Raw genomic sequence first — 15,249 nt, 5'->3', positions numbered from 1 at the left:
TATGAGCAGAAAAAAATTTCTTAAGATATTTTTTCCTCCATGGTTTTTCTTGTCCCTTTTGGACATGAATTTTCCTAGTAATAGGGTTATTAGTTAAATCCTTTTAAATTCTGATCATTTTTAATGTCTGACAGTTGTGAAGTACCTATTGATTTCTTCTTTTTATTTTCTAGATTGCCAAAATGCACATAGGCATTTTAAAGATCTTTGCAACTTTGGAATTAATTAAAAATTTCAATTGAGAATGTTCACAACTGGTTCAAGTCTGGGGAAAAAAGCTCTAATATGACCAAGCCTATAAGTTCAGATATTCTCTTTCTGTTCTGGGTCATTCCTTTCTTCTGCATTGTTGTTTTGAAATGAAATTCTTCTTTATTTCATTTCTTAACCTGTCTCTTTCCTTTCTTTCTCTTAGGTGATACAATCCACTGAAGAATTTGAAAATGCTCTTAAGGACATGAGATTTTTAAAAGGAGATACTACTGATTTGTTGAAATATGCCCGGAATATCAATTCTCATTTTGCTAACAAGAAATGCCAAGATGTGATTGTGGCAGCCCGAAACCTAATGACCTCAGAGATTCACAACACTGTAAAGGTCACTGTTAGCGTTTTTATGGTGTATTTGGGAAACAGCTAATTGGTGAAAGAAGTCAGTTTACAGTTCTTAAATTTTTGGTTAGACTGGTATGATGTTTAGCACTTTATTTCACTTATTATTTTTAAATTTATTATTTCTGACAGATGTGCATAGACCTTACACAGTTATGAAGTCCCATGATTGCAGCATTTTTGAATAAATAAGCTTTATCATCATTTAAGTTTATGACTGTTCAAAAGAAATTTATGTTTTTATTTTTCATTTTTTATGCAAGGTACTAAAAAGTATCCTCAAAGAACCTTAGAGAATTTAATTTGCATTCAAGGTCATTTAGCTCCTTGACATCCTGCACATTTTTTTCTAGTTTTAATTTTTTAATCAAATATCTGTTGAGTGCCTACTTATATGCAAGGTACTTTTTAAGCCAATTTTGATAAAACATAGCTTAGGAAAGAGAGGTGTTTCCTTGGTTAGATTCATTTCTGGTTGGTTAGTTTCCATTTCTACTGTCTATGTACTGAGGTCTTCTACATGTCTATGGTTCTTCAGTCTTTATTACCCAATCCTTTTTTGTTACTACACTCCCACTGTGTCTTTTCTTAGCATAAAATACATAGTAAACCATTTAAATTATTTTTTACCATTTGAGGGTATGAATTATAGAAAAAACAGGATAGGTTGCAGGTATGAAATTGTGTTACTCACTTTAGCTTTCCATGTTTTTAATAGTTGTTTCACTTGATCACAAAAAGTAAGATCCTTTCCTTTTGGACCTCACGTCCATCTTTCAGTCCCTGGTCAAAACCATTATCCTTGAAATCCCCTCTTAGTTCCTCTGAATCTTGCCCATATTGAACTAGGCTGTTTTTTCTCAGGGGACAGTTTTAACTCCCCAGAGTTGTTTCCATTGAAATAACTCTTTGCCCTTTCTCTATAAGCTTCTTTAGTCTTCTTGTCTTTCTTGACTTTGCGCTAACATTCTTTCCCTTCTTTTACATCTCTATTTTCCCCTAAAAATAGAACTCAGCTCCATGCTCATCACTTCATGGAGTTTCCATTCTTGGATCCCTTTGAATCCCCTTCTGCCTTTCACAGACTTGACTTTTTCAGATGTATGTTTCCTAATGTAGTTTCTCTCTTAAGACAAGAATTTTTACAACTTAATCATATTTAATTTACTTTAGCTCTGATTGTACTTGAGTTTCTCAGTCTACATATTATTTGAGGATATGGTAGTGCAAATAAGAAATTTCTTGGATGAAAATACCATACAGCTGAGTAATAGTTCATGTAAATACTTCGGAAAATTAATGTGATTAGATCCTCCAAGAATCAAGTGAATACAAGATTCTACAAAATAAATAATAATAAAACTTTAGGCAAACTCTGTAACTTTAATGACCTAACAAGATGATTCCTGAAGATTCTATCCTCATGTATAGGGACAGAATATCCTTCATGTTAAAACTGAAACAATTTCATAGCTTAACCTTCTTCAATCATTACAGATAAGAACTATCTATTCTGTACTGCAAATGGGTTTGCTTTTTTTTTTTTTTTTTTTAGATGACAGCTTCTACCCTAGTCATTAAGGCTCAACCATACTTATTCAGATCTGAAAACTACCCTGTAGAATCATGGCTTTTCTGACAGAGAAGTAAGCTGTGTGGGACACTCCCACATTATATGTTTATTTCTGAATTGCTTTGTAGAAACTAAATATTTTATGTTTCAATCTTAGATCAGTCCAGAGTCTAAGGTAGCTCTACCAAACTTACCAGCCCCTGATGAGGGTAACAGACTCAAAATACAGAAAGTGTCCAAAAGTCTACCCAATGAAATGATGAATTTAGACCCTGAAAATAAACTGGGTGAGCATTCTTTCTCTTTGCCAACATGCCGGATCAGCGAATCTGTGGAGAAACTGATGGAACTGGCCTATCAGACTTTATTGGAGGCAACAGCTAGCAGTGACCAGTGGTAAGAATTCTGAATTTTTTTTTTTTATTTTTTAAACCCTTAGCTTCTGTGTATTGATTTATAGGTGGAAGATTGGCAAGGGTAGGCAATGGGGGTCAAGTGACTTGCCTAGGGTCACACAGCTGGGAAGTGTCTGAGGCCGGATTTGAACCTAGGACCTCCTGTCTCTAGGCCTGGCTCTCAATCCACTGAGCTACCCAGCTGCCCAGAATTCTGAATTTTTTGCAGTAGTCTTTGACTTGTTTGAAACTGATATCTAAACCAGAAGTATATTAAAAAGAAAGTTAATTGGTGTTTTGTGATTATGGCCAAATTGAAGTGTCTCCCTTAAGGCTGGTCTCCTGGGGTCCCAGCCATTGACCACATGAACTTCTTTCTCCATTGACATTGCCTAGCATTTCTCTCCGAAGAGAAATTTTCACTTGTACCCACCTAGGCCTGTCAGTATTTCCATTCATTCATCTGCCTCCTTTTCTCTGGTCTCAGAGCATTTACGAGAGAAGAAAGATGGTAGTGAGTGACCTGGAAGCTAGTCATGACAAGGAAGTGACCCTACATTGTCCAAGGTGTCCACCCCTATATAGCCAGTTACCAGGCAATTGGACAGAGTACTATGCCAAGAGTCAGGAAGACCTGAGTTAAAATCTGACTTGTTATACTTAATAGCTATGTGGCTCTGGGGAAATCACATTAATCTCTCCTTGCCTTAGTTTTCTCCACTGTAAAATGGGGATAATAATATCACATAATTTCTAGAGTGTAAGAGAGAGATTTTAGATATTTTATAAATATATATTTAAATGTGGTCACCGGAATCAATAATTCAGATTGATTCCATAATTAAATCAGACCCAAGTCAGGATCAGGTTTAAGGTAGTTTATTTGCAATTAGGAAGGTAAGAGATAGGGAAATAGAGAGAGGGAGAGGCTAGTCCAGACCTGGAGAGGCCTGGACGGGGAGAGAGAGGGTTAAAAGGCTAATTAAACTAGGCTACAAGCCACAAGACCGTAGAAATCAGAGAGGCTATAAGCCTACTTAGCAGAGTCTGGAAACGCCAAGGTAGGCCCAAGGAAGTCAGCCTAACTTACCCACGTGACAATTCAGAGTAGAAGCAGTCTGAGGTCTCAGCCGAGCACCTTCAGCACCAAGTCCAAAGCCGGAACTCCCTCACCAGCTTGTAACCCACATATTTAAAAAGATAGTGTCTCTCATCATTTCCTGTGGGCCCACCTCTAATTCAAGTGGACCAATGGCTGCCTCTACACTGATTTGGACTGCCCAAAGGGCAGTCCCTTGTTCTTGATTTGTTACTTATTGTCACGTGTGATTAACTTATCTCCCCTCCTCCCTGAGGGAGGTGGGGATGATATAATCTAGATGCCTAGGGTAAGTAGATTTTTGATTATGAATGGGCTAGAGCTAATTCCATTTACGCAATCCCCACTGATGATCATATTAGGTGCCTAGTCACCCCAAGTGATCATTTTACATAATCATCTTATACCCACAAAGGTCTTCTAACTACAATAGTTAGAGGTAAGAGGGGAATGGAAGAGAGAAGGCAAAACCAATGTTTTGCTAAGTGCATTGACAAGAAACCAATTTGGGGCAGTCCCCTATTGCTATAACATGTACATTTAAAGTAGCTGTTCAAACCCATTAGTCCATTCAGTTGTACTCAAAAGTTAATTCTGGATCGCTCGATGCAACAAGTTCATCAGTTCATTCAATTACAACACAAAGTTCATTCTGGATCTCTTGATTAAATGTAGATTCTTCAGGCATATCTCTGCAAACAGTTCATTCTCTGGATTAAGGAATCAGCAAGTTTCTTTCTCTGAGAAATTTTCTCGAACAAAATCAGAAAATTAAATCTTGGATATAATAAAAATACAATCCCCCCTGACATGAGTATTTAAAAAGAAATACCCAGATCAGCTCAAGATATATAGTTGAGTTATGGGGTTGTATGAGTAAATTCAAAAGAAAAAACAAAAATATAAAAAATCAAATAGAAGAAAATTGAAACATTGGAAAAAAGAAAATATTAAAAACAGAATCAAAATATCAAAAGCTATGTATACAAAATTTTTTGAATAAACAAAATAAATTTATAACAGGCCCTTGTATTAGGGTCCAATTAATATAATTTCCATCCTATTAGTTTGTAGGACACAATGCAGTAATACTGCACTTACCTATTTGTAGCCAAGACTACAGAAAGTTGCCATTCTATAAGAGAGAAAAAAGGACCAGATTTATATGCAAGGGAAGTATCTGTCATTCCCTTCATTCTCAGGAATATATGGGTGAGCCAGATGATGCACAACCTGTGGTACCTGACTGGAAGTGCAGTTCGGAGAGTCCTACATCTTAACATATGTTAAGCGTCGCAATTTCAATTCTTACACTGAGTTCAAGTCCTTAGTGTTAGCATGGGAATATCTCAATCCCACCTGTATTTGTATGATCTTTTTGACTTTGTGCTCCTTGGCATTGTGCAGATGTTTTCATCAATCCCATTGGGATTGGTTGGTCGGTCTCCATGACCTTGTGCTTTCTTAGCACTACTAACGGCTCTTGTGTTCCCTTCTTCTGGAATCAGACAGAAGCATTAATCACAGTCCCATAACATTTAACAATATATGGCAGATTCCCAAAGTCTAAGGCCTTGTGAGTAAGCAGTAATATTACAGCAAATACATATATATTAAAATTATAGCATTGCAAAAAATAATAAAAAATGAAGTGATTATATGTACTTAAGTACATGAAATAAGAAAAAGAAAAAAAATCAATTATTCTATTAAAAAAATAATAGGAAAATCAATAAAATCAATAAAATAAATTCAGGGAAAGAATCAAGACAAACCAATGTGTTTCCAAAATTAGCATCCATTAGTCTATAAACTGTTATCTCCGATGCAGGTAACAGGAAACAGTCAATCAGGTTCAATAGAAGATGCCCTTTTTACATGTGAGCAATGAATCCAAGAGTCCTTTTCTCCAATTTTTATAGCTGTTGGGGTAGTTAATAAAATTTCAAATGGGCCATCCCATGAAGGCTGAGTTGCCCCAGTGCGCTGGAAGTTCTTTATATACACTTTGTCTCCTGGGTTCAGGTCATGAAGTGAAAAGTCTATAGGTCCTGCTTGTACTGCAGTTCCAGATTCATGGAGTTCATGCAGTTTGTGTTGCAATTCCTGTATATAGGAAGCAATAGAAGTATCTCCTCCTAATAGTGATGTATATGCAGGAGAAAAAGGCTCAGCCTGTATAGGCGGATGTCCAAAAAGCATCTCATATGGTGAGATGTATAGATCTCCCCTAGGTCTGCTTCTAAGATAAAATAGAGCTGGAGGGAGAATTTCAGGTCATTTTAGGTGTGTCTCAGTGCATAATTTGCCGATCATGGTTTTAAGTTTTTTGTTCATCCGTTCAACTTAGCCTGAACTCTGGGGGTGATATGGTACATGGAATTTGGGAGTTATCCCCAAACAGGAATATATTTCAGATAAAATTGAATCAGTAAAGTGACTCCCCCTGTCCGAGTCAATACGTGCAGGCAGGCCAAAACGAGGAATGATTTCTCTTAAAAGCACCTTGGCAACAAAGGCCGATGTGGCTTGGGCAGTAGGAAATGCTTCCGGCCACCTGGTCAGTTGATCCACTATGACTAGACAGAATTTATATTGTCCATCCTTTGGCATTGTTATGAAATCAATTTGTGGGTGCTCAAAAGGTGTGTAAGCCAATGAACGCCTATTGTATTAAATAATAGAATTATTTGTAAAAATTATTAGCACAGTTCCTGGCACATAGCTACTTAAGAAATGATTATTGAATTGGAAAAAATGAATCCATTTCCATTTATATCCTAACTCTGGGAACACAGGGTTGTTTTGGCACGTAAACACAACAGAGTTGTTTCTGACCCATTAGTTCACTTTTTAAACTGTATTTTAAAAAGGAATAAATGTTGATTGATAAGGTTAAAAAGCAGGTGAGATCTAGATCTTGTTGTTGAGGGCAGTAGTTCCCATTATTCTCTATTCATAATATCCTAAAACATGTTCCACATTTCTTAGTTTTTATTTACTTATCCTTCAAGCTAAAGAATAGAAATAATGATTCTTAGACCAAATTGCTAATTTTAAATTAATAATAATCTAAATTTTAAAAAGCTTGAATCCATGTGTTCTAGTTACTGTTGCTTTTTTTTTTTTTTTTTTAAACCCTTGTACTTCGGTGTATTGTCTCATAGGTGGAAGATTGGTAAGGGTGGGCAATGGGGGTCAAGTGACCTGCCCAGGGTCACACAGCTGGGAAGTGTCTGAGGCCGGGTTTGAACCTAGGACCTCCTGTCTCTAGGCCTGACTCTCACTCCACTGAGCTACCCAGCTGCCCCTTACTGTTGCTTTTTAAAAAAAATTGTTACCTCCTCTTCCGTCCCCCCAGGTGGAGCAGGGACATTATTGCTGCTTTTTATACAAATGGTAAAAATCTATTTTGATTAAGGCTTGGCTTTATCAGTGTGTTGTTACCCATGGGCTTCTGTTTCAAATTCTTTTGTATTTTGGCATTCCCTAGTTGTGTGCCTCTCTAAAATGCACACACCTGCCAAAATGTAGGCAACTACTTATTAATGAACCCTGTGCTTTGCTCTAGTTTGGTAGGAAGGGAGGGTGCAGCTCATGATCTGTCTACATATCAAAGCTTGTTTCTTTACATTTCTTTAACTTAACAGTGTCTGTGATATCCCTAGACCCTCTCTAGAAGCCATATCTTGTTTATTGAGAAGGAGGGAGGTGTGGAACTTTGTTCTAAGCTAGTAACACACAAAACTGAACAATGTCCTTTTTATGTTATTTTTATAATGGTTTGAAATTGAAGGAGAGAAGAGGGTTCAGAGTCCATATTAGAAATGCTAGTTCATGCTTTTGCATTGTGGGAAGAGGGGGAAAGATGAATGCTGAAAGTCAGACTGTTAAGGAGAGAGCCAAACAAATGCCTTTATTGATGCTTTGCCCTTTACAGTTAGCATCAGTGGGAAAGTGGCATTTGCTTGAGGCTTAGCTCCATTTGTTACTAAAGAGATACTCTAGTTGCCAGAGGACACAGAATGATGGAGAGAAAGGATGTTTTGGGTTTCTAATGCATCTGTTGAAGTTGTTAGCCAACTAAGGTTAATTAGTAAGATAATACTAGCAGTTTATATCCATTTAGGTTAGCTATGTTTCTCAGCCGTGTTGAGTCAAATATTCTTTGCAATCAGAGTTTTCCCTGGGCTGATGACTGTTGCTTCAGATATATGTTATTCCTAGTTCTCTTATTTTCAACATGTTGTTAGGAATGGGTGAATTCCATTTTCCTTGAAATGATTGCATTTGGAAAAACTGCCTTTTATTTAAATATATCTTTTCTCTCTCTCTAGTGCTGTTCAGCTTTTTTACTCAGTGAGGAATATCTTTCATTTGTTCCATGATGTTGTGCCAACATATCACAAGTAAGTACCAAAAAGGAAATATAGTATAAACTTCATGTTGCACTGTATGTGTACATCTGAAAAGTTTGCCGTGAATCACATTTTTGTAGGACATGTTTTCTCTTTTCTCCTTGACATAGATCATTTCAGGTATGTATTCTTACTGACAAGATGCTGCTCCCCTCCCCCTCTCACATCCTCCTCCCCTTTGACCATTTGTCAATTCAAAACTCACCACACAATTTGTGCAGAGTGGTCAGGAATTTGTTTTCTCTTATCATTTACCCTTATTAGACTAATAGTTGGTTTCTTTCCTCTCTCCTCTTACTTTCGCTCAGGGAGAACCTTCAAAAACTTCCCCAGCTGGCTGCCATTCACCACAACAATTGCATGTACATCGCTCATCATTTGTTGACCCTTGGGCACCAGTTCAAGTTACGCCTTGCCCCTGTTCTTTGTGATGGCACCACTACTTTTGTGGATCTTGTACCAGGCTTCAGGAGACTAGGTAATTTAAGCCTTTAATAACAGAAGGCATGATTGATGTAATCTTTGTAAATTATGAATAAGAGGGTTGGAAATGGTTTGGTGGTCCTAAGCTAGTTAGAGAGTGTTTGGTGATTTAATTTGCAAGTGTGACTGGTTATTTAATTGTACAAAGTGACGGGAGCCTTTGTACCAGTACAGTTTTCATGACATGATTTCATGGTACATTAGAGTTCCAAACTGCATTGCAGGTGTGCAGTGAATATACCAGATCAGAGTTATGTCAGCAGAATGACATGTAATGAGATTTGTATTGTGACAATTCTGTTAGCATTGTTGGTAATGGCACTCTAATGTCAGAGCTTGTTCTACTGCAAAACCCAGAAGAGCTTTCCCTCCAACCCCTTAAGCAGTTCTTGAGATTATTAAAAATCAAAAGAAATGAAATGTGGTATAAACTAATATATTTACTATAATGATAGCCTGACAAAAGCAGAAAATCTATACAGATCACTTAGTCTTTCAATTCCTGACTTTTCCCTTAGGTGATGTAGAGATATCAGAATAATATGTAGCCTCCCCTGATGTAGAAGGGGGACTTGAGTAGTGATTTTTCTTTGCTGATTCTGTCTCTGGGCAAACTACTGCTGATGGATTATTTATTGTACTGGGAGAAAGTGGCTAATGTATTAGAAGTTAATATTTTGGTGAGCATCTTGGTAGATTTATAATGCTGTCTAGCATTTGTCTCCAGATAGACAAGACAGGTCCTTAGTACTTCTCTTCCCTCCCTCCTTTGTTTTGAAACATGCAATTAAGCAGCATCCAAAGGACCTCCTTTGTGTCTTCTTTCTTGTCACAGGGACGGAATGTTTTCTGGCCCAGATGAGGGCACAGAAGGGAGAGCTTCTGGAACGACTGTCAAGTGCTAGGAACTTTTCAAACATGGATGATGAAGATAATTATTCTGCAGCAAGCAGAGCAGTTCGGCAGGTGGGAGACTCCATAGCTAGCTGCTTACTTGCCTTCATAGGGCCTTTTTTGTTTAACAGAAGATGTGAAAACCAGATTTTTTGGTGAATCTTCATGCATTTTATAATCACTTTTAAGGCTCTTTATCTTGTTTGTTTGTCCCATAGAACTAATGAAATGGGGTAATTTTTTTTTATCCAGGAGGGTGACTAATATGTACAAGTCAGTAACTGAATATTTGAAGATTGGATCAAGGTTTGAGGAATCTAGAATCGTTAGCTTCCAGTTGTGATCCATCCTCTTCCCCTCTCCCAGAGATTTAAGATTTTTAAAAACAGTTTTCTCATTTGTGACATAGGGCTCCTTTTTAGGCAGCAGAAGTACATGGAAGTTAAATATTTAACATGTGCTTTTAAAAAAAACAATTCATTTATTTAATTAATTAAATTAGACTATTTTTCCATGGTTACATGATTCATGTTCTTCCCCTCCCCCCTCCCTATGGAGCCAATGAGCAATTCCACTGGGTTTTACATGTATCATTGTTCAAAATCTATTTCCATATTATTAATATTTGCAATAGAGTGATCATTTAAAATCAACATCTCCAATCATATCCCCATCGAACCATGTGATAAATCATGTTTTTTGTCTGTGTTTCTACTTCTACATTTCTTTCTCTGGATGTGGATAGTTTTCTTTCTTATAAGTCCCTATGAATAGTCCTGGATCATTGCATTGCTGCTAATAGAGAAATCCATTACGTTTGATTGTGCCATAGTGTATCAATCTCTGTGTACAATGTTCTCCTTGTTCTGCTCCTTTAACTCTGCATCAGTTCCTGGAGGTCTTTCCAGTTCACATGGAATTCCTCTAGTTCTTTATTCCTTTCAGCACAATAGTATTCCATCACCATCAGATACCACAGTTTGTTCAGCCATTCCTCAATTGATGGACACCCCCTCATTTTCCAGTTTTTTGCCACTACAAAGAGTGCAGCTATAAATATTTTTGTACAGGTAGTTTTCCCTATTATCTCTTTGGGGCACAAACCCAACAATGGTATGGCTGGATCAAAGGGCAGGCAGTCTTTTAAAGCCCTTTGGGCATAGTTCCAAATTGCCTTCCAGAATGGTTGGATCAATTCACAACTCCATCAGCAATGCATTAGTGTTCCAATTTTGCCACAACCCTTCCAACATTTATTACTTTCCTTTGCTGTCATATTGGCCAGTCTGCTAGGTGTGAGGTGGTACCTCAGAGTTGTTTTGATTTGCATTTCTCGAATTATTAGAGATTTAGAACACTTTCTCATGTGTTTATTGATAGTTTTGATTTCTTTATCTGAAAACTGCTTATTCATGTCCCTTGCCCATTTATCAGTTGGGGTATGGCTTGGTTTTTTGTACAATTGATTTAGCTCCTTATAAATTTGAGAAATTAGACCTTTGTCAGAGGTTTTTGTTATAAAGATTTTTTCCACCAATTTTGTTGCTTCCCTTCTAATTTTGGTTGCATTAGTTTGAAACATGTGCTCTCGATTACTTCTTTTTCTAGCTACGTGAAGGTGAGGTCTTTCAAAATATTTTTAATTTGAATCTGAAAAATATGAATTTCAAAAAAATAAATATGTCCTACTACTAGGTACTACATCAGTTGAAAAGACTTGGAGTTGTATGGCAAGATGTACTTCCAGTAAATATATACTGCAAGGCTATGGGGACTTTACTTAACACAGCCATTGCTGAGATCATTGGCAGAATCACTGCCCTAGAGGTAAGTGTCATGTTCCAACTCACTAGGCTTCCAGATGACGTAAGCTCTCCCTCCACACTGTCATTTTGCCAAGGATATGTGACTCTGTGAGCAATATTTCTATGTTCCATCACTTCGCAAGAAAAATGACTACATGTCTTACATCTGCCCACATAGGTGATTTTTTCCTTTGTTTTAATTTTCGATTTGACCCTCACCCCCCCCCAAAGGATGCCTATTCCATACTGTGTGGCAGTTTGAATTGTATGTATATCTCTACAGGAAAATTGCTTTGGCCCTGCCAGCTGATGCTACTGAAACATAAATTGCCCAAACTCTTATTTGTGGTAACATTCCCTGCTTTTCAGCAATCTGTGCCATATTCTACTGAAGAAATAGGCTTTTTCAGGCAGGCAAAATAAATTGTTGACAATCTGTTGAAATGTATTTACATGTCATTCTAACTTAGGAATAGTGTCAGGAAGCTGATGAAACCTAGTGTCTGACATGGTATGCTAAAATTGGTTGGAATGAGGTATTATTTCAGCTACATACTTGGGTAGTACATAGCAAAGATTCATCAAAGCTTTTTCTCTACCTTCAACATGACCCACTTCTTTCCTTTCTCTTTACATTCCCTTTTTGTTTTATGCCAGGACATCTCTACCCAAGATGGCGACAGATTATACTCTTTGTGTAAAACAATAGTAGAGGAAGGACCCCAGGTGTTTACACCATTACCTGAAGAAAATGAAAATAAGAAGTTTCAAGAAGAGGTTCCTGTCTATGTGCCAAAATGGATGCCATTCAAAGAGTTGATGCTGCTGCTGCAGGCAAGTCTACAAGAAATTGGAGATCGGTATGTATAACTCTTCTTTGAAGGAATGTACCCCTTTATATTAATACCATTAGCCATAGTGATTTACTTTGCCCCTTGACTTTATAAAGACTTGAAAGCTTTTCCTTTCAGATAATACTAGTTGAGTTCTTTGGTAAGTAGTGTCCTCTATCTCTTTGTTGCAATCACTTTCTTACATTTGGTCACATGTATCCTCTCTTTAATATTTTTTTGGTCTGCTAAATATATGGGAATCTCACCTTTGTAGGTAATGGACAAGATTTTTAATCCAGCCTCCTGAAGCCTGGATGGAAATGACTATTCTTTTGAATCAATTATAAGTTCTCACCATAATGAGTAGAATTTATGTATGTAGTATGCAAGCTGCCTCCCAGAAATTCCTTGAAAGTTTTTCTGCATGAGTTTCAGTAGCTTTCAAGATATAAGCACTATATAGATAACCTTCTAGAAGAAGATTCACAGTTTATTTAATACTGAGAAAGGGAGTAGCAAAAGACAGTTTCTCTGCTGTTTCCTTCTCCTCACCATCGTTTAGTCTTGGTATGTCCACTATATATGTTGTTATACAAGAGCCCCTGGTTTAATTACATAGCCACAAATTATTTTGCTGTCCTGTTTGCAATCTCTATAGGTATGTGTGTTACATACTTCTGCTGCTAGACATCATATTGATTATCTAAAGAGGTTATATCTCTGGTTTAATGGGATATAGCTTTTGATTTGAGTTGATTTTAGATTCTTGTCCTTTTGTAACCCCTGGTGACCTGTCTCCTTTGATATGGCTATGGTAGATCAGTAAGCTTAGTTGTATCTGTAAGATTTAAATTAATATGCAATAACTCCAAGTATTCTATTTTATGAAGTTTATTAATAATCACTTGAAGTAAAAAGAAAATAAACTAAAAGAAATAAAGGTTCAAACCTAATTATCTAACAAAAAGTAAACCCACAGGAGTAAAGCCACCAGCCTGTTTCTGCCACTGGGATTAAGGGAAAAAAGAGAGAGAGGTGGGGCTACACAAAACTTCTATCCTCCCTATGTCAGCATGTAATGTGAGAAGGAAAGTGAGATGCTGGGAATTGAAGTCCTGGGGAGTAGATTCTAATTACACATATCTGAGCTGATTTCCTTAGATTTTCTGTCATAGAAAAATATAAATGAAATTCCTGCTTATTGTGTTAAAGAACTTTTGATTAAGCACTCTACTTGGCAAAAAATTTTGACCTTTAAATATCATTTATTATTTACCAGGCCTCTCTGGAAGTAAAAGATGACTTGGTGGATACGACCTCCTAATATAGACTTTTAGGCATGTAAATTCTGATAGCATCTGAAAAACCAGTATTCTCCTCTAGATCAAAAAAGAAGGAAATCTCTTAATTATTTTAGAAATTGTCATTATGTTTTGATCTGAAGAGTTGAAAAATTTTTCCCTCCTCTTGATAGCTTTTTTCTTCTTGCTGTCTTCATTTTGGCCATGCAAAATTTTTTTTTCATATAATTAAAATTGTCTTTTTTGTCTTTGTTGTCTCCTCTGGCCTTTATTTAGTTATGTATTCTTCCTCTGACTGTACTTATGAAAGATTTATCTCTTCCCCTCTTCATTTTTTTCTGATGTGACCTTTTACATATAGGTTGAGTATCCATTTAGAACTTATTATAGTATGTGGTGTGTACACTGTTGATCTAAATCTGTTTTCTGTCATATTATTTTACATAGTTATTCTTATCAAATAGTCCTTCTCTCAGTGTTCTATGTTCTTAAGCTTATTAAACACTTAACTATTGTGTTCATTTGCTTCAAAGTCTTACCTTTTTCTAGTTTGTTTTTTAAAAACAGTAGATTCCTAGGCACAAGAATTGAGTCATCATGAACAAGTTCAGATACACTGAATAATTTCAGAGTAAGAGAAAACAGACTGCCTGAGTTACATGATTTGTTGACCCTTTTTCCCTTTTTTCTAGTAACATCCTTACTTGCTTTAGCCCTCCTTGCTTTTGACATTCCTTAGAAATGGTTAGGGTGATCATTAGATGCTCCTGTTTCTAATTAAAATATGCCCAGAATGGAACAAAGAAAAAATTTCTAATTCTCCTTGTTTATTCAGTATGAAATAATCTATTTCTCTTTTGCTTTCCAGCTGGGCTGATGGGAAGGGGCCCTTGGCAACTGCCTTCTCCTCTGGTGAGGTGAAGGCATTAATCCGGGCCTTGTTCCAGAACACAGAAAGAAGAGCTACTGCCCTTTCTAAGATTAAATAGCCCTGTCTTGCTGTGGAAGCCATGTCATCATTGTAAGGAATCTTCCAGCATAATTTCTTATGCCATTTTCTGGAAATTCCTATTGATTTTTATGAAGCTTCCTGCCAGAATATCAAGGAGTTTGACTTTATATAAAGACTGCCCTATGTCCCTGGCCTGAAAATGTGCCACATCAGCAGGACAAGAGATGGAATGGATCAGGGCACCTCAGGGGCCTTCTCATTACCTACAGGAAAATATAATTTTCTTCTGCTTCCAGTGCCTTCTGGGAGCTATGTTCCAGGAGGAAGTGGCCCCTGATTTCAGATCAAAAAATCACGGACACTGACTTAGTGGGGACCTGGCAGCCATTTCCCTGTGGGAAGGATCTTTTTTGAAGGGAGTTCACAGCACCTTAGTTGGCCTATCAGTTACTACTAAGTGGATTTCCTGTATATCATCTTTCTAATAAATGACACTTTTCAGAATCATGGAAGTAGTGTATTTTGATGCCAGGGAGCTTTTTAGGAGAAGGACCAAAAGGCTTCCTAAGCCACTATGTAACAGGAAATCCTTTATTAAAGAGAGGAGCCACATAGGGATATTTGGTGATCTGTCATTTTTTTTCCGCTTATGCTAATTGGGAATTTTATTATCCTTTAAGCTGTCCAACATTGGATGCTGAGAACTATGCATTTCTTTAATTTGTTTTTTTTTCCTCCTTAAGCATTCTTTGCTGCATTTTTAGAAATATCTCATCTCATTCTAGGAATTTTGAGTTGAATTCTGAATGTTTGCCCGATGGGAGCCTAAATAAGGTGGATTTTAGGACTCGACCCATGTTCCTATGAATCTTGTTTATATTCAT

The 15,249-nt window shown here is 36.9% G+C and overlaps 1 protein-coding gene across 1 annotated transcript in view; it reads left to right on the top strand.

Moving 5' to 3' along the window:
- The window catches only part of ZW10 (zw10 kinetochore protein), a 52,239-nt gene extending 37,369 nt beyond the window's left edge, over nucleotides 1-14,870 (top strand). Inside the window, exons 10-17 of the mRNA XM_044666329.1 lie at nucleotides 416-598; nucleotides 2,343-2,581; nucleotides 8,017-8,088; nucleotides 8,406-8,575; nucleotides 9,416-9,546; nucleotides 11,170-11,301; nucleotides 11,937-12,139; nucleotides 14,282-14,870. Coding sequence (XP_044522264.1) covers nucleotides 416-598; nucleotides 2,343-2,581; nucleotides 8,017-8,088; nucleotides 8,406-8,575; nucleotides 9,416-9,546; nucleotides 11,170-11,301; nucleotides 11,937-12,139; nucleotides 14,282-14,402 — 1,251 coding nt within the window. The 3' untranslated portion in view covers nucleotides 14,403-14,870. The remainder of the gene's footprint in view (nucleotides 1-415; nucleotides 599-2,342; nucleotides 2,582-8,016; nucleotides 8,089-8,405; nucleotides 8,576-9,415; nucleotides 9,547-11,169; nucleotides 11,302-11,936; nucleotides 12,140-14,281) is intronic.
- Nucleotides 14,871-15,249: the final 379 nt, after the last annotated feature.

The sequence above is a fragment of the Gracilinanus agilis genome, chromosome 3, assembly GCF_016433145.1.
Source record: "Gracilinanus agilis isolate LMUSP501 chromosome 3, AgileGrace, whole genome shotgun sequence".
NCBI classification, from domain to species: domain Eukaryota; kingdom Metazoa; phylum Chordata; class Mammalia; order Didelphimorphia; family Didelphidae; genus Gracilinanus; species Gracilinanus agilis.
The sequence above is the reverse complement of the archived record's forward strand: the minus strand, read 5'-3'. Positions and strand labels throughout refer to the sequence as shown.